Source organism: Epinephelus fuscoguttatus, linkage group LG5 (genome assembly GCF_011397635.1).
Source record: "Epinephelus fuscoguttatus linkage group LG5, E.fuscoguttatus.final_Chr_v1".
Lineage (NCBI taxonomy): Eukaryota > Metazoa > Chordata > Actinopteri > Perciformes > Serranidae > Epinephelus > Epinephelus fuscoguttatus.
Genome location: NC_064756.1, coordinates 22,147,586 through 22,167,943, shown reverse-complemented (window position 1 = coordinate 22,167,943; position 20,358 = coordinate 22,147,586). Strand labels below are relative to the sequence as shown.

The 20,358-nt window shown below is 41.8% G+C and overlaps 1 protein-coding gene across 1 annotated transcript in view; it reads left to right on the top strand.

Moving 5' to 3' along the window:
• rsrc1 (arginine/serine-rich coiled-coil 1) overlaps positions 1-20,358 on the top strand; it is a 136,144-nt gene that overhangs the window by 9,248 nt on the left and 106,538 nt on the right. The window contains exon 4 of the mRNA XM_049577499.1: positions 16,620-16,853. Within this exon, the coding sequence (XP_049433456.1) occupies positions 16,620-16,853 (234 nt within the window). The remainder of the gene's footprint in view (positions 1-16,619; positions 16,854-20,358) is intronic.

The window sequence follows — 20,358 nt, the reverse complement described above, 5'->3', positions numbered from 1 at the left end:
TTTTATGGGAGTCCGCAGCAGGGGTTAAATGCGTGTGGCTCAGTCAGTCATTCTGTCAGTCCTTCATTCACTTAACAGTTCATTTTAGAGGAACTGTTGGAAGAAACGGAGGAATGGCAGGTGCGACAAATCTACCACTTGACCCATCAAAGAGAAGCTGAGCATTTCATCCATTGGTTATTCACACGTGTGTGCATGCACTCACATAGGTGAGTGTTTACTGCAGGGCACACACACAAATGCTTACATTTTCCTCATTAATATTTCAGGGGTGTGTTGAGTTAGCAGGGCAGAGTGCTAGCGTCAGGGTTTAGCCCCGCTAACACTGGAGCGGCTTCATCACTGGGCTGCTGTCATGACTCTAAGGAGAGCGAGACCTCTAATTATCTGTCTCTCCCCTAGAGGAGATAGATAGCAAGCTAAATGCACCACCCACCATGCGAGGATATCAGACCAGAGTCAGGATTATCTCAGCCAGCTTGGAGACACAGAGGCCGGGATGAGTTCGGAACTGATGCTTAGTTAGAGCAAGGGGAAAGGACTGTGGGCGGCACCATAGACTATGAAAATAATAGACATAGCCATCGTAAAGCCACCCATTGGTTTGTGGACTCCTGTTTGAAGCCAGGTTTGACAATTTGGTTGTCGCCATCTTGGGTTTTTGGAGCCGGAAGTAACTCAAGCTGACCATATTTGGATGAGAGGGTGGAGCTGGGGAGGAGGAAAGGGTGGATTCGATCATGATGCCTTGCAGAGTGCCTGTCACTCACAGTGACCGCACCCTTATTATACATAACTGTAAGTCTTAATAGAATTAAAATGGGTGAGTTATAAAAAATTCACCCCCACGTACAGTTGTAATGAACGGGGAAATGAGCTACAGACACCAAAACCGTTTTTTGTATCGGGCTGTAAACATGTTAATTTCCTGCTGTAAAGTTTGACATTTTACCATGGGGGTCTATGGGGATTGACTCGCTTTTGGAGCCAGCCTCAAGTGGCCATTAGAGGAACAGCAGTTTTTTGCACTTAGCCTTGGTTTCAGTTTGAAGCCCTGGAGGTTGTGGCTTAGGTTGGACATGAGTTTGGGCCAGGATAGACAGTCAGGGGCCGCATTTTGGCTTTGTATTTCTACTGTCAGTCCAAGATAAAATTGTGGCAAGAGACATCAACAGTGTATTGTTGATGTCTCTGAACTTTCTGAAAGCATACATTTCTAGCTTCACACAAGATGTCACTGCAGTATTTCAGTGCAATATGCAAGTGTTATGAATAAACTCCCCAGGTTTATCTGCTAGATCTTCGGATTAGGTCTCAGCTCTAGTCTTCTGCATTAAGGCTGACATGAAATATAGGATGTAATTTTAGGGATCCCCTTAGGCACATTCTGCTGTCTTCCATCAGAGAGGTCAGAGGTCAGATTTGACTAAAGACCAGCACCCAGAGCTAGCTAGTTTCAATGCCTCGGTCTTCTGGTTATGAGACAACCACTAGGCCACCCTGTCATGTCCACTCTAGAACGAGTATGTAGATGTTTTAGTTTTATAACATGAGCTCTGCTTTCTGCACTGGAGATCACAGAAGGACTCTAGGCATGTGTGTGTGTGTCCATACATGTGTGTGTGTGTGCAGGGGTTGAACGATGGCCTGGTACTTATTTCACACAGCAATTTTCCCCCGTATGAGATGAGGTGTCGTACATCTGCTAGATAGCTTTTCCTGCCTAGCACCGACACAGAGCGTGCGCAAGGTCATCCGGGCGGCTTGGGAACGGGGAGGGTTGAGGTGAGGAACTGAAGGGAGGAGTGGAAAGGTCTTTGAGGGGGGAGGGAAGGGAAGGTAGGGCAGTTGAGTCCAAGAAGAGAGAGGAGGGGTGAGGGAAATCAGTGACTTTATTGTGGGTGAGCAGTGTGGCCTCCCAGCTTTTCATTGCACCTGGATCAGCAATTCCCATGTCAGGTGACAGGGTGGAAATTGTTCTGCGCATTTGTGTCCAACATATATTTATTCACACAGTTTAGAGTGTGTGTGATGTAGCAGGTGGTTCTGGGTGTCGCTGGCTTCATGAGGGAAACAGCCCTGAGTGTGTTTTGAGGACATGACAAGTGAAATCTGGTTCCCTCAACAAACCGCTGAGATCCTGACATTATAAGGGAACTCAAATGGTGGTGCTGACGGATAGGAAATAAGATAAGATGATATGAACAAATCTTAAATACTTTTTCTTTTGCTGTAGTATCTCACTTAGTGTTTTCACAGGTTACAGTGGTCTCAGGTTAGTCAAGTGTATGCTATAGTGGAATTTAAGAGCAGGCTCCTGGCTGTTTTTCCTCCATCTGTCTGTTATCCCATGGACTTTCAACATCTTTTCTTCTCCCCCTTCCACAGGATGACATTCAGCCCTTTCTTCCTTCTTCCCCCATTACTGGACTTGCAAAGTGTTGATTTAAACTGAAAGATGACCTGGTTTAGTTCGGCTGCGTCTTCTCTACTCCATAAAAATCAACATGCTTCCAGTCGTGAGATCTAAACGCGTTTGTTGTTGTGTTTCTCTCTTTTCCACTCCCTCTCTCTCTGTCTTACTCTCTTTCTCTGTGTTGTCTTTTTTATTCATCTGCTGTAAAGGCCAGTCAAGCGCTGCTTGGCTTTGTTGTCAGAAACCTTTATTTACCAAAGGGAGGAATAAGTGACTGACACAGACAGCCTCTTTCATCCGCGCCTCGCCGCAAGCAGTGTTCCCCTCTACCGCCAGAGGAAAACCCCCTCCCTCCTCCCTCGCCCCTCACTTCTGCCAAGCCGTCCACCCCACCACCTCACTCCACCGCACCCCTCAATCCTGCAGGCTCACAACACACTAGCCTACTCCCCTGGGTAGCAACCTAGCTGTAAAGTCTGCACTCTGTAACACGCACACACAAAATTCACCTCACAAAAGGCATCACACCAGTCCTCTCACACGGACGATCAAATGAGGGAGTTAGTCCAATGGTCCCAAACAAAGATGAATTTAACATCAAAGAGTTGTCCCTTTTCTTTTTTATCCATCTGTTAACAAACTGGGAGTAATGACACATAAAGCCTGTTATGTTATAGCCTCGACTTGAAAGTAAGTTGTGTTTTTCGACATAGTGTGAAGGAGGGAAACATAGGAATCTCTCGGGTGTTCTGATAAGTGCATCAGAAATAACTCAAGCGCACGGTTTTGTGTTTAAATCAGAAAATAGGAAAGAACATCCACACTCAAGAGTTCATCATTCTTGTAATTATGATTATAAAGAGAGGCGACTTTGTTTTTCCTACAACTCTCAAATTTTGTAATTTCCGCAGACATCAAAGGTGTGTGAAGTCACCTGTGCATATTTTTCTACCTGTTCATCCAGATGAATTAGTGGGATGTTAAATGGACATACTGTAGCTCTTAATCACTGTCAAGATAACGAGAATCTGAATAGTGTCTAATAAAAGCTAACAGCTTTTCTTTTCTAGTTATTTGTATTTTCTCTTGTTTACCATTTTGAGTGTGGAGGTGGGAAGATAAAACCTGTTTTCTGTGAAAAGGTCTTTAAACCGCACCGTTGTTAGCATTTAATATCTTGGTAAAATAGACAAATTAGTTGAAATTAATTTTTGTTTTAATCTTCATAATTTATTATATAAGATGGCTTTTCATTGATGGACACTCTTGTTTATAAGTAGCATTTCATATACTTACTCTTAAATAAAAATGATTAACAGATAATAAAAGTTTAGTCGTAAAATTGTGAAATAATCACAGTTTGCTTTTTTCCCCAGATATTGCAGTAAACATAATTTTTACCCGGAGCTCAAGCATGTTTGAAGATGCATGATTCAGTGTATCTAAAATAACTGTTGTATAAATTATTTTTACAGTATAAATCCTTAACGTTCTCGCTATATATGTTTTTGAATTTAACAGAAGTTGACTCAAGTTTTTTTTTAAGTTTCCAGCTCTAATCATCGAGAGCGCTATTTTTTTTTCTTTTTGAAAGCTGTTTGAATGAACACAAATCTTTGTCATTAATTTAAGTGTCATAAAACGCTCACTAGTTACTTTATATGTGTATATGGGAGACAGAATTTGGCTGTTTGATGACAGAAACCTAGCAGAAGTACGGCACTCCCACTGTCATTACTTTGGTAGAGACACACTTGCAATGTTTAGCAAATAAAACCTCTACAATGCCGAAGACTAATAGCATGTAATCAGCCCTCATTGTGTTCACTTTATGACAGTGAAAAGCCTCATTCGTCTGGCCAGACCAAGAGAAAGACAGAGACAGAAACGCTTTAGCTCTGGCATAGGAAAATGAACACCAAATGTATCTCTCTCTCTTTCCTTCCTGCCTTCTCTCTGTCTCTCTCTCCTATTTAAGCTTCTTGAAGTTCTTCCAAATTGGGTTTTAAATGCCAATTAGGAGGTTGAATGTAGTAAAATAAAAGCAAATGCAGGCAGGATGGCCTCACCTTCTGGCTGGTTAGGCTTCAGAGAGAGCCGAGCCGGACCTTTGGCTCCCAGCGAGGCTTTGAGAGAAATATCCTGCCTAATGAACACATTAATTAGAACCATAACTATTTATAAGATGATAATTAGAAACGAAGGGAGGTAAACTGGGCTTTTCCTGCAATTAATGGAGGATTAATTACGGGAGCTAATGAAGTGGATTTTTGAAACGCGTGGAGGTGAAGTACAGAGATGTGCAGCTCGCTTTGTGATCACTGGCATAATTATTTTCTCCAGCGCCAAAGCGTTTGAGGCCCTGGTCCTCGCCGGCTCAGGCCGGCTAATAAGCATCATTGCATCGTTATATATGCACTTATAAAGACTTGCCACTGAAATGACTGTCTAATTATTTCTAATTGGCAGGCCCTGTGTGTTGTCATTGAGCTGTTTGGAGCCGCAGCAGAGCCCTGGGTCTAATAACGCTCTGGGCGGAGAAGGAGGGGGAAGAGAGAGATAGAGAGACGGTGATACATAGAGGGAGAGAGAGTAAAGAGGAGGGGGGCTCTACCAGTTGCCTGCTGCTCATAGCCGGACCTGCACATTGCCCCCCTGTGCCACTCGCCCAGCAGGACAGCGGGTCTTAGAATGGCGCCCGGTGCACTCCGAGGTCACCTTGCCAAGTAGCCGATTAGCAAAGTTTTATTTTATCTGTGCTTATTTTTCCCCCTTTTAATTAACAGCTTCTGCTCTTAATTTATGCACAGATAAACGCCACCGTCTGTCCACAGTTTTTCTTTTCACTCTTAAACATGCTACACACACACACACACACATACACACACACAGAGGGAGGGAGGTATGTTTATGTGCAGTGTGTGATTCAGTGGCCAGGTTTTGAGCCAGTCCGTAGAGACCCATGCTAAGAGAGCATGCATGGACAAACCTCAGTCAGGCATGTTTACCTTGTACTCTACTTATGCTCTGGCTCAAACCATATGGACAGCATCGTTCTGTGGGACACAGAGGAAGCTTGTGCAGACTTATAGCTGGTCTTTACAATATGCTGGCAAAGTCACATTCAGAACAGTACTTCACATTTATCAGCGCGTTTATCAAGGAAATATATGCATGTCTACAATGAAAATTTTCATTATTGGAGGCACTGATCTCCATTCAGGCTGCGTCCTATTCACATGTAAGTCCTTGCATGTTTGAGAGTGTATGTGTTGCGAGAGTGTTTGAATGATGGCCTAGGATTATGTGTGCGAGCACCTCACTTAACTCGTCCTAAGCAGAGCCATGTGCGTCGTCCTGCCAAAAAAACACTCCTTCATTCCCCCCCTCTCCCTCACGGACAACTTGAGAGCAAATTGCCAGCTAATGGAACCACTGCCTGCACTTGTCAGTTCACTTTGGACAAGCAAAGGAACCACACAAGCACACACACTGCTGCGCACACACACACACACAAGCATGTGGTTTCACTCACACGTTTAGTAATTTATTTGTGGAAAAAGAAGAGAAAAATGAGAGAGAATGGCTGAGAAATGAAACAAGGATCATGTGCGCCTTGACTGAAACCTTGACAATCTTTTTGAAAGTAATGAAACACTTTCTCAGCATGCGCATGAGTTTTTCTATTTGAAATTTGTCTTCCTTTTTTGTTCTGTCTATCCATTCGGGTTTTGGCAGAGTCGAGGACATGAGGAGGAAGTGGAGATAGATGGATCGCCCAAAGGATACGTGGCCAACTGTCGTATGATTGGCTGAACAAAGAGCAGAACACTTCTGTGACTGGTTGAACAGAGAGCCCGACGTAGCAATTTTGGCTCGAAATCAAAGCAGGAAAAAATGTAATTATTTTAAATGCAGTCAACAGTTTTGCTGGAGTGGAAGTTTGCCAGATTTCTCTGTAAACTCTGTGGGATATTGACACTCAGAAAAAGTGGGATAACAAAGCGCGCACCCCCCGTCTCTCATGTGCTACTGCAGATGTGTGATGAATGACATTTATGCCATCACTGTAACATGTGGCATGATTTGGATCCTGCTTTCAGCAGCACATATCAAATCAACTATTGCCATTTCTGCTAAAGATTTAAAAAGATTTAGATTATATAAAATAGATAAGAAAAATAGAAATTATATTGAGGTTGGGTGCATCAGCAATAACGTTCTGTGGAGACAGGAGAAAAGAATTTGGGATTTTGTGGAAGCTTTAGACAAATATAGCTTAAATAAAGCTTTTTATATTCCTGTGTTTATTGTTTGCAAAACGGGATCTGTGTCGCAGTGCAGCTATGCTTCACAAAAATCACCCTATCACGAATCGATTGGTAAAAGAAGATAAAATCTGGCTTCTTTATGACCGCGAGAAGCGACAGATGTAGTGGAGGGCAGAGTCTTTTTTTTCCCCCCCTCAGAAGGTGGAGTATTTTCTCTTTCTATTCATTTCTTGATCTCTCTCTCTCTCTCTCTGCGTTTGTCTCCCTCTCCTTCTCCTTGTTCAGTCTTGACAGCAGTTCTTAAAAAAAATGATTTTTAGAAACTTCTTTATGAGACAAGCCTCTGTTCTGTCAGAAGACAACTTTATGTTATTCCACTGAAGAGGGGAAACTAATAGTTTTTTACAGGGCGCTATTCCAGTTGTGTCTTGGGTGTTTAATTAAGTGTAGTTTCCCTTTAGTAGTGGAATGTGTGTCTGCTTTTTGTCGGCCCATTCCTCGGTGCCTTTTACAGTCCACCCACATGGTTTGTCTCAGCGTTTATGATTTTTCTTATACCGGAGTTGTGAGGTTCCTAAATCACTTAAGCACACGGGGCCGAGCAGTCCACATTTAAACAATAAAAGGCTGTTATGCTAAGGGCCCTCAGATCTCCTACCACTTCATAAATACATGCGTATAAAAGGCAGAAAAATACATCTTCCCTGACCAGAGAGAGAGGGAGAGCGAGCGGCTGAGAGCACACCTGCTAATTGGAGCCAGCTTGATGTGAAGCACGGCTGTCTGCTCTGTCCTCTCCGTAAGTCCCAATCGTTTTTTCTTTTCATTGTCATTCTCCCACTTTTTTGTTACCTTGGTCGTTCTTGACTCCCCAACTTTTTTTTGTCCTTCATCTTATTGTTATTTCTCCCTCCACAGCCCCCCTGCTGTCCTTCACCTATTGTCTCTCCTTGTGTAGTTTGCGCTCCCTCTCCTCCTCCTCCTCCTCCTCCTCCTCCTCCAGTCCTTCAACTGTTTCTCCCTCCCTGCCTTCCACCTTCATACAGATGGAGGCAATGACAACCAAAACAACTCTCTCCTAACTTGGGGTAACTAATTGTTCCGGGCCGTGATGGATGGAAGGAGGGAAAAAAGTGGGTTTCGATTGCGTGAGTGGCTGTGAGTGAGTTGGCAAGTTAGCACCTAGTCTCAGAGTGACCTTCACTTGACCTTGTGTCTGGGCTGAGTGGCTGAGCCAGGGCCTCCCTCGGCTCCAGCTGCTAATGGGTGTCATGTCGAGCTTCGGCTGCACGGAGGTCAAAGGTCACGGGTGCACACCAGACGGCCAAGTTTAGGATTGCGATGAGGAGGCTGAGTGACACTGGGCATATGCGCCAATGAAGACGCCGGGTAATCAACACAGCAGCGACACACTCACGCGGGCATGCACATATACACACATGCACATACACACACATGGAAACCCCATCTTGCCGCAGTAAGTCATCTTTTCCCTCATCGTTGGCTGGCCGTTGTAGGTTCATATAGATCTGAGGGGTCTGTGAAGGCCTTTGAACTCTGCTAAATGACTTGACCTTGTGGCTTGTGGCTGTAACCGTGTGTGTGTGTGTGTGTGTGTGTTTGGGTGGGTATGGGGGGGGGGGCAGTGAGTGGGTGGCCTGCATGGGGTCTCATTTCTGCTTCACAGCATAGCAGGGCATTGCAGACGTTTGTGTTGACGACTGCTAAATTAAAAGCAAACTGAAGATTATGACAAATCTAAACATTGCTTTTATGAAGCAGAGGGGGACGAAGAAAAAACATTTCTGTGAATCTTTCATGCTCTGTCTTTGCTGTGTTAATTGTGCTCACAATCAGCTACTTTGCAGCGATTCCTTGTGTGTTATTTAGCGTGTGTGTGTATGTATATTTATGTCTCTGTGTGGGTGTGCATGGTGGATGACTGAGTCCGTGTGTGTGCATGCGTGCGTGCGTGCATGTACTGTGAACTGAGGGAACAGATAATGTGGCTGCTTGGAAGGAGGAAGCAGCTTGGGAAATGATTTCAACAGCTCTCATAATTAGAGGAATATCATAAATTAAACTTGTGTCTGCCGTTGCGTTTGAAGAGCACTCAAAAGTAATAAATTCTGGATGGTTAACATATTTGCATTCCATTCAGCAGGCAGCGTCAGGCAGGAACAGCTGTTTTCCACGTCTTTTGGCAGCAGGAAATGCACATTGCTCACTCAAGGTGCTTTTAGACACATTGAAATGGCAGAAAAAAGAAAAGTGACTTTTAACTTGAACATGAAGCTGCTGCTGTGTGCTCTGTCACTGGAAATAACTCGGCGGGGAACAGCGCATTAATGAAGTTCTTCAAATGTGGATCTTCTCACTTTCAATAGGCCCGTTTCTTTTTCAATCTGTCTATTGCTTGGAAAAGTCGACTGGCAAGCTTTTTTGTAGTCTTTGTGTTTGTATGTATATGTGTGTGTGTGTGTATGTGTGTGTGTGTGACTGGAGATACTCAAATCTAAGGTTTTACCAATACTTGTACCACCAGCGGTGTGGCTCGGTCAAGGCTGTGTAGAAAAATAAATTGTAGATACAGTGAATAAATAAAGATTTGATACTAATTGTAGGGTTTCAAAATGCCTGTTCAGTATTTACAAAAGCACTTAACCTCATCTCGAATTTTGCATTATATTTTTTGTTTAGGCCGGAGAGCACCACCTATATATTTATAACAAATTGTATGTATGGCACTATCTCTATTTAGTCGATCCAACATTACACAGTTTCAAGGCATATTGTAATTATTGTGTTTTTAGTTACAATTAGTAGTTGTTGGATCAATCCTGCACACCTCTGGGCTCGCCTCTTTTCCGCTGGCTTTTGTTGTCCATTTTTGTACTTTTTCACAGACAGTTTCTCTCCCTCCGATCTTTCTGAAAAAACCTGAAACGTGACACTGCAATTTTCTGTCCATATTTCAAGTGTTAATGGGTGTCTACTGCTGTACTTTCCTGTGAAGGCATACTACCTGATCATTTTACAAAGATTATATAATGATAGAGGCAGTGCCTCTACAGCTTGGACTCCAAAAAGTTGTAGTTCTTTAACTGATTTGATACTGTTTACACTTGATGATTTTTTTTTGGTACTGTTACACCCCTACTATTTATTGTTCTAAAGGTTTGTATCCAAAAGGACTTTTCCTTAGGAAAAGTACCGAAGAGTATCGAAAAGCATCGAAATTCATATTGGTATTGGTACCGAAACAAAGATTTTGGTATCGTGACAACACTACGACTATATCACTAACATCGAGTATAAATGGTCATGTCGTTTTTTTTAAGCAACCGACACGAGATTGGCTTCAGCGTTTTGGTTCTCTCGCTCTCTCCTGTGGCTCTCCCCCTCTCACAGACACACTCAGAAGAAGAAAGAATCACAAACATGATACGTCACACACTCTCCTCCGACCATCCAGATTGCTTTCTCCTGAGCGATAGGCAAGGTGTGTGTCTCATCTGCAGGGCACCAGAACGCTACCATTTAGTTGCATTTTGTAATCATGGAGGACCACTGTGACTTTCAAATATTGTTAATACATAGACTAGAGAGCTCTTTGTTTGTCTCCAGCACACTATATGGGAAGTAGGATTTTATGAATCTCAAAATATTGCTAACACCCATGTTTTTTTAACCCTTTAACCCTAAGCTGTTGATGTAGGTTCATGTTTTATTTTTCTTTGGTTTTGGTCTTAAATTTCAGTCTGAGTGGCGTTAAAAAAGCCTTTAACCTAACTTGCTGTAAGCTGTAGGAGCCCTGGCTAACATGACTGACAAGAGTGTGGACAAAATAACTGTGTGTGGGTCCCTTTGACCTTCTAGTGCAAGTGATGTAGGCAGTAACAAAATCTGCACACACGTGGTCAGCTGTAGATGCATGATAGACACAGGTGTGGATGGCGATGTGTCTTGGCTGTCCACTTGTGGTCCGATTACCATCTGATTACCATCTTAAAATAAAGTGTGAACGAAGTCTTGTGCGCAGATTTTACTAGCAAGTGCATTGTAGATAGTTATTCAGCTTGAAATAGAATATGCACAGATAACTCCTGCGTCCCATGATGACTCTTGTCCAGCTTTTGGTGTATTGTTGGTAATAAAGACTCTGGTCAGACAGGGGTCAGTGTTGCCAGCGTCCACTGAAATTCGATAGGGTTAAAGTTACGTAGCCATTAATCACTGGTGCGCCACACTGGCCTAATGGACCAGGACGCTGCTCGGGGCATCAGTGAGAACATCACTTGCTGTGTGGTGTTTACTGCCACAGGACAAATACAATATGGACATGAACTTTGTTTTGTCCTCCCAACAGAGCATGGCGGCTGGGGAAATGAAGAAACAATATGAATATGGTGCAGATAAGGTTAAAGGAACAGTGAGGATAATTGGTGTCTTTGTGTGTGTGTGTGTGTGTGTGTGTGTGTGTGTGTGTGTGTGTGTGTGTGTGTGTGTGTGTGTGTGTGTCTGTCCACGTGTTCCCCGTCCCTTCCCTGCGTAGCATGAATAATGATTTAAATGGGGTCAGATTCCATTGGAGACGTTCACCTGTATCTGACACTAGTGGTATCGCGTAGCCGCCATTAATGTCCAATTTTCAATGAAAACAGAAATAGAATACAGACTGATAAGGGTAACACACCATCCAGCTTCACACCCGACCACATAATTACCCCAATGGGCTATGGTGAGGGATCATATCCTGGCGCGCACTGGGGGGTCAGCGGCGATAAGCTTCAGCCCGGCTCCCAACATGCAGCATAATTACTCTATTGATAATTCACCAGGAAAACGGTCCCAGCCAATTGCAGAGCCCCGATTTAATGGATTGGACAGTGAAACGAGGGAGGAATGGAGGAAGGAGGCTGCGGGGGGGTTTTGTATGTGGGGGCAACCAGCAAGGGCCTTTTATTAGAAATGAAAATATGTTTAGGCCATAGGGGGACCCATTTTCCCTGGAGATAATAAGGCCAATAAAATGTAAAGCAGGGGAAGGGCTTGGCATGGGGTCCAACTGTGGCTGTTTATCTGTGTGTGTCCTGCATTAGCCCATTTATCCCCAGCCCAAATTAGCTAATCATTCTCCAAGGGGAAGGACTTGGTCAGGAAATTGACATTTAGCAGCATAGGCTCACTCTATTAACTACAGTAAATTTAATTTGCTGCACACCCCAGAAGTGGGCTGTTTTCTTTGCCATCAGAGGGAGAAAGGGAGAGGGAGACAGAGAAACAGAGAGAGAGAGATTGTGTTTATTGCATCTGCTGCTTCTGGCCACAATTTGCTTGGCTGTAAATATAAGACTTTGGTTTGGAACACTGCAACTCTGTTGTATTCCCCCTCATGTACTGTTGATTACAAACATACGCAGGCATTGTCAACACATAGATTCACTCATTCCAAGGTCTGTTTGGGCCATTGATGGATTATCTCGCCTGGAGACTCCAAACCCCAAAAATGCCAATGTTTTTCTTTTGCTTTTTTCCATTAGCTGTGATTCTCTGACAAGCCTAATCGTAGCCCCAGTAAACACTGTATTAAACATGCTAAATCAAATGTCCTGTGACTGATGACTGCTTTCACCTCTGCCTCTGAATCAGATGTTTCATAATAATTATTTCTGATCATCACTCCAGGGTGTCTGCTTTAGTATCTGCTCTGCAAAATGCAATGAGACTGGTGTTACTGTGGGAGAAGTTACTAATGCTGGAGAGAAAGAGGAGTGCTACAGCTGCTCAAATCACTGTGGTATTATTGTAACTAGAGCTAAAAATGATCAGTCGATTAATAAGAATATTAATACTAATAATTATAAATAATATTTGTGTATTTGCTCAAAGTGCTTTACATAAAAAGAATACAGGCAGAAATAAAAATCTATTTATAAAAATAAAGCTAAAGTGCTTAGTGTTTGCAGACAAGCTACAAGCAAGCTGTCAAATCTAATAAAAAGGGACATTTAAAGGCATTAAAAGATAATTTAATCCATTAGTTGCTTGACAGAATATTAATCCACAACTGTATTGACAATTGATTCATCACTGAGGTCATTTTTTAAGCAAAAATGTGGAAATACTTACTGGTTTTGCCTAGAACTGCAAAAATAACTCGATTAACAGAATACTAATAAATGAATTTTTTGTTCAGTTGATTAATCAGACTTTTACATATTAATCAGACTAAAAGACTTTTCCATATGAATCAATTGATGATAATGAGCACCTGAGAAAGCAAAAATTCCAAACATTGGATGATTTAAGCTTCTCAAATCTGATGATTTGCTGTTTTTTTTTGTCATATCTGATTAGTGTTGTCACAATACTCCAGTTTGTAACTTCAGCACAATACCTCGAAAAGTATTGTTAGCATTTTTGCTACAACAAGGAAAAATTGACTTCGAGGGTGTAACAGTCTAAATTTTTATGAAAAGATAAATTTAACGGCTATAAAGTGAAAATTCTATTCTTGGTTTGTGGCAGCGAACAACAGAATGACTGTAGTTACGTTAACAATAATTAAAACCTTTTAACATTAATGAAAACAATGTTCTTCTCGCAGTAGTGCACACGTTCAAAAGCCTCTGAGATTTTCACACATTTCAAAGGAAATAAACAAAACAAAACCAGGCTGGCAGAGCCTGTATGCAAGGGGAGCAAATGGATGAATGACGAGAAGACAGCGCTGTGAGTGAGTGAGAGGAGGCGTGACTATGGAGTCACTAGAGCGTGTTTGTCAACTCGCTGTTCGAGAGAAGAGAGAGTGGGAAAAGTATTGTTGGTATTGATACTGAGGAAAATGAGCATTGAAATGGTTTCAAATACTCCAAATCCCTACGTATCAATAATTTTATAATTTTGAGAACACTATATCTGATTATAAACTGCACATTTTTGAGTTTTGGACTGTTAGTTGAACAAAAACCTTTCACTATTTTCTAATATTTTATTTGTTTTGTAGGACATTTGAAGATGTGTGTTATTCTGGGCTCTGGGAAACTATAATTCACATTTGTTCAGTATTTTCTGCATTCTTGGGGAATGATTCATCGTGAAAAATCAGCAAATTAATCAGTAATGAAAATGATAGGTTTTAACCTGATTGTAACACTTGACTGGAACAATATGTTAACATAAAACTAAACTTTAAACTGATTCATATGCTGTGTACATCACAGTATGTGCTAAATGTACGGTGATGTTTTACTGTTATTGGTCTTTGTGTGCTGCACTTTTGTGGTATTGAAAAACAGAACTAGGTTTTTTTTTCTCTTTTGGAGACCTTGAACTAGTGCAGCTACTCTCCAGTGATCAGAATCGCCCCAGCCTAATTGATTGCAACAGTTGTCAGAGTGTTGTCTGTTAGGAGGGTGACAGGCGTCTGAAGAAAATGATTAGTTTTCTGTCGGAAGAGAGACAGCTCTGGATGTCCCAAACTGCAAACTAATAAAGGGGGGAAAGCAATAAAGCTCGTGGACAGCAGGTTTGACTGTTTTTATAGACAAATCAATAAAATGATAGATGATGGAAAATAACGGCATCTCAGCTGCCGATTTCTACTGGGGTTTCAAATCATGGTCCTTGCCACACACACACACACACACATACACATACACACACACACACACACACACACACACACACACACGCATGTACACTGACACAGGATGCCAGCACACACACACAAACACACACAAACACACACGCAAGCCAAGTATGTTGAAGGGTTTTGTCTGCGTCATGTGCACATAAATAAGCGCTTATGTTTTGGTAATTTGTGTCTCTGTGCGTATAGCACCATATTGAGTCATGAGTTACATTTTCAATTTGCTTTTTGTTGAGGTTTAAATGATGTGTGTGTAACTGTGTGTGTATATATGTTTGTGTGTCATAACTAACAAAGTAAATCTCCTGCTGTTAATCTTTTTGAGACCAGAGGGCCAGTGTCAGGATCAATACCGAGGACAGGCCTTCCTCTGAGCCCGCCTCTAATTGGCTCCATTTCTACTGTGGCCGTGTGTGTGTGTGTGTGTGTGTGTGTGTGTGTGTGTGTGTGTGTGTGTGTGTGTTTGTGACAGTGTATGTGATTGCACATAACTATATTATTAGCTCCATCCAATGACAGATGAATTTGTCCACTCTTGGAATGTTTCATCCTACTGAGTTTTATTTTAGGTTCTGTTAACAGATATGAGTGTTTCTGTGTTAATGTCACCATCCCCACGAAGATGGTTTTGGGTATCGAGTTATGTTTCATTATCAACCAATTTTGTCGATTCTCGTTTCAATTCCAGTTCTGCTCATCTCCTCGTCACATATTGATGTTTTGGTCATTGACTTTTGGGTACCCTCAAAATGGTTGTTGACGTTCTGGGACACCGTGTCAAGTTCTCTTCTTTGAAGATAAACTTCTGTTTTCACAGGAAATTTAATGCATGGTCTCTTTCAAAATAAAAGCACTACATCGGTACAACACTGCGAATTGCTTTTTTCCCCCCCCCTTCAACAACAAACACACATGGTTAGGTTTGGGATAAAAAGAACAGGGTTTGGCTTTAGAATCTTACGGGACACAAACACCACTCGGGGGTGAAAGTTTGTTGGACCCATCAACCACCCCTTCTGCCAGGCCCACTCGGACTTTCACCGTCTTGACCCGCTGCGTTTCCCCCCGACACTGCAGCGAGCCGTCAAACTATAACAGCAGTCAGCTGCGTATCATGTCGACATTAAAGGATGCCTTTTTTCGTTGGTTTCTGACGCAGCAAGTCACTGCCCAAGTGCCGGGTTTTGATGACTTTGGAGTGAGACCGAGTTCACATGCAGCATGTCTTTCATATATGAACAAAAATCCAACTATGTTGAAAGCAAAAAAAAAAAAAGCCTTTTATTGTCAGCAGGTTTATACAGCATATAAAAGGTATGTGCTAGAATAAAGACAGGAATAAATGTTTGCTGGTTTACTTGAGTTTAAAGCGTTAGCATTAGCATTAGCTTTACAATGCAGGCCACATCCAGCCCAGAACCACCCTCTGTGTGCCGCAGCATATATAACTCGGATATACCGCTATGACAAAATATGGAAACTAGCCTACATGAAGTGTCTGGAAGTAGCTAACAAGTGAGCCATTACGCTTCCTTCTTACCTCTGTTGAGTTGCACATGGACAACACAGTGTTATTGGTTTCTTTTTATTGTTGTGGTTGTTATGGTTCTTGTGCTTTAATAGAATTGATAGCTCTTTTTATTCTGTTTCTTCACTTTTTTTTATTTTTCTGTATCAGATATGTGACCTTTATTTTTTGTAATTTCAAAAGTGCTATTTTTTTTTTTTACTACATTCATTTGCATTTGACATTACCAAAACCTAAAAAAAGATTTTAATAGGTTGCTGAAAGTGTCTGGTCCATCTACATTTTCTGGTTTTAAAATCCAGCCCAATTGAATCTGTAATTGAATAGCCCTGCAATACTGTCTTAAAATCTTGCAGGGAGAAATCAACTGTGAATCACATGCACTGCAATACATCCACAAGATGTGTTTCCTCAGTGGAAACACACTCTTTTGCTTCTACTAGTCCTATTTCTGTTTCCTGTCACTGTTGCCACACACACGCATAACTGACAGCTAAGTGAAACATTCTCAGCCACAGTTTCTGCGAGTGATCAAAAGGCATTCTGGGTAATACAGGCAATAATTAGCTGAAGTAGAGGTAGACAAGGCAGAGAGTGGATATAACTTAGAACAGGTGGGTGATATTTAACACTGAAGGCTTATTTGTGGAAGAAACTACCAGTATTCCACTTTTTATTCATTTAGGAGAAACATTAGTTTGATGAATTATCAGCTGTAAACTATGTTTGTCACCTTTTAATCTCTTCCAGGTCTCATTCTCGCCACCGGCGCTCGCGTAGTAAAAGCAGCAGCCGCAGCCGGCGAGGGACCCAGAGCCGCAAAAGGAGCAGCAGCCGCAGTCGCCGGAGGAGCCGCAGCTACAGCAGGGAGCGGGACCGGAGCCGACGCAAGGGCCGCGAGCGGGAGAGGGAGAAAGAGAAGGAGAGGGACAGAGGGAGAGACAGAGACAAGGACAAGAGTAAAGACAAAGGAGACAAAAAGGGGTAAGTGATGAATGATTTCGTACATGCGAGCATACGTGTACAGATAAACAGAAACACACCAAACAGGCATTGGGTTGGCCCAGCTCAATCTAAACTGCAGGCTCCACAAGTGGCGACCATTTTGGTCAGCATAATACAGACGTAAATATGGAGCTCAGTCTCAGCTCCTCCGTCTGTCCATTCATCACTTGATCCTTCCATCCATCAACCCATCATTCCCTTTCTTCCTCCATTTCCCCTTGCAATCAAGCACCAGGCTCCACTGGCCTTGTAATGTGATATAATTCCCTCTTGTAAGAGAAGACGTCACAGGGATATAAGAATAGATAGTAGGTAGAAGTGCTGATTCAGTTTTTAGAAAATGTTTCAGTCACCAGATGATGTCTGATGTCTTTAACTCCACTTTCCACTCTCTTGTCACCCAGCCGCAATAAGTCTAGAAACATAACAACATCATATGCATCTCTGATGTTGTTGGTACTTATACCAAGAAAAAAACACAATAAATGAGAGCTCCTTATTGAGGTGAGAAATGCTGGCAAATGACATCTTCCTTTGCAATCTTACGTCTTCTAAAGGCTGTAATACACACTAGAAACAGGTTTAGAGTAGTGGATCTTTAAACAGTGGTACACTCCACTACGAGTCAAACGACCTTAGAGGCCTCTCTTTGCCTCTACCAGAATAGCACCCTCAATCCCTCCCCAGCGCGGTGTGCTCTAATGTGATTTGGGGCCACTGTAATATGACTGGTACCCAGTTGTTGTCTGTCATATTGAATGGCACAGATGTGTGTATCAGACTATGGATCCCATGAGTGGTGCGGACCAGCTGCTGTGCTACACGTCAGTTTAAGAGACTTCGGCTCCCCAGGTAAACCATGGTAAAACTCACGGCACAGTCTGTGTCAGTTAACAGAGAACTTTACAATTAACTGCACTGATTGAAAAGTCAATTATAGTACACATTCAAAGGTGAATCCAGGTGTTGATGACGCTGCTGTTTGTTTTTTAAACAAAGGAATACTTTGCGTATGAAACTGTCTGAAAGAAAACATTTTGAGGCAGTAGTTTGTAGGCTTTTTATTGGATTTATTAACAGAAATATGCACTCATAGTCAAATGGCAATTTAGGATTTTACGACCTTTTGATCTGACTGAAAATGATCTCCATTCCTCGAACGTGTTCTTGATGCAACAGTGGAATCAAATGATGAAAATTATCACTGTAGCAACGGCCATAAGAAGCTTATCTAAAAACACTGCACCACTGTCAAACCGCCACAGCACTCTTTCTAGAAATTGCGTGTGTGTGTGTGCTGTATCTCATTAAGAGAAGTAAAAGCTAATTATTGAGAAAATGTATCATTGACAGGGAATCTTAACTGAGAAAACACAACTCAATTTATGTATTTAGCAAGCACTACGCATAAATATAACTGAAGAAAACATGCACACAATTAGAAATGAGGGTTAAGCATTCGCATATTATTCAAGCTATGGTTTCTTGTTTATTTTGTAACTACACAGTTTGTAAATGTAAACGGTCTTTCACTAAATAATCCACAAGTCATAAGTTAAGTACTTGTTAGTAGAGAAGATAGAACTGATGTGTTGATAATAAAAAGCTTCATCCATATTGAGGCTTCAGTGGTCATCAGTGAAGACTTTGTGGCTCAAGATTTCTCTGTGTGAACAGAACATGGAAATTTGCCTTTAAAGGAAAAGTGCTCCATTTATTTGAAGCTATTACATATTGCCTTTCTTAGATGCGTATCAGTAAAACAAATAAAGCTAACAGTGAAATGTTAAGGCCAGCAGACTATATCTATTTTCTTATTAAGGCTTCAATATCCTTCAGCATCGATAGGAATCTCTGCCTTTGTCTCTGACCCCGCTTTAGCTTGTCTGTGTGTGCGGCTGAGAGCTCATATACTTAGTAAGTTTGTGTGTGTGTGCGTGTGTTTGCATTTCCACCTGTGGCAGTGTTAATATATTTCAAACTGTCTATCCTCCTGTCTGGGCTTTAAAGATGGTTTATTCACTGTTTGCACATTGTTTTGGTTTGTTTTTTTTGGTATTTTTGATTAGACAAATAATAATCTTGTAACAAATAATAATGTGCAGGTTTTTTGTCACTTCAAGTAGGCATTAAATGACAGTCTTAAGGATTGTTGCTTCTGTAATTCACAAATATCAGTTACAGAAAGAATTGCAGTGGAAAAGAAAAAGAATCACAGTGGGTGGAGGGGGTGGACTGTTTAAAAGATATACTTGTTTTGGTTGTTTTAACATGAGTTTCACATCTGCTGGAACAGTATTAGGTAATCACTAAAGATGTGCTCTGCCTCAGGAAGTTAAAGTGATCTGCTTCTTACATAAAAATACACCATATTCAGGGTTCAGTGGTTTTTCACTTGCCTGGATGGGCCAGAGGGTCAGAAATATACTTGCCCAAAGTCAAGTTTTACTTGCACCTTTACACATTGTTGTATTGATTAATGGTTATCAAATAACATACGTACCATAACCATACAGTTCAGTTCAGTACACTTTTTTTACATTTCCACTGTGAAAAGTTGTGGATGGTACCAATGGGACCGTTCTGTACCGTCCCCATGTTTGGTCACCCCTCTGTTGGGGTACCTAGCACACAGATCTAGTACTAAAAGGTGGAGCTGTGAACACTGCAGTTTGTTGATTGGTCAATAGCGGACGGTCACTCTGCTCAGGGCCGAGTTGTGCCTGGTTTTGAAGCTCATGTAACCACTGTTCATACTGTGGAGAGTTTTATTAGTGAACTGTAACTATAACATGAAAGGATGTTTTGCTGCCTCTTGCAGCAGCTGTAGACTGAGGAAAATAGCTTAATTTGCTGGGCCGACTGCTGGTGACTTTTAAGGTGGAGTAATTTTACTCAAGGTATAAGTTGACGACAGGAATCCATCAACACCTGAAATTCCAATATCACAACTTTGATTATTCCATCAGTTTTTATTGTCTCTCTTGGATGACATACACTTTTAGTAATGAGTGGATCTTCAAGCGTTTAAACATACAGATTCATTTCAACTGGATTATTTAAACTGCATATATTCTGATCCTCACTTGGAGAAAAAAAAAAGCATCATTTCAAAAGCATCGAGCGTTGTTCCTGTGACTTCGGCAACACTAACCCCCTGAGCTTGCCTGAGAAGGACCAAATGCACAAACCCGCTATTTTGAAATATCCCATCAAGAAAGACTTTCACTGCAGCCTGATCTTTTTTGATCTGAAAATGTCGATGTATAGCCTCGTTCTGTGGATGATAAACGAGGTGCAGACTAATAAAAAAGGAAGTACAGTGAGTGCTTGGCGGAGCATGAAAGAATACTGTTTGCAGTGGAAACGCTAAGCTAACTAGGGTCTAGCTACTTTGTCCAAAGGGTTACTTTTGATTCTAAAGGTACCATACCGAAAGTGGTGGAAACGGGGCTTAATGCCACCGCCCTAAACTCCTGTTTCC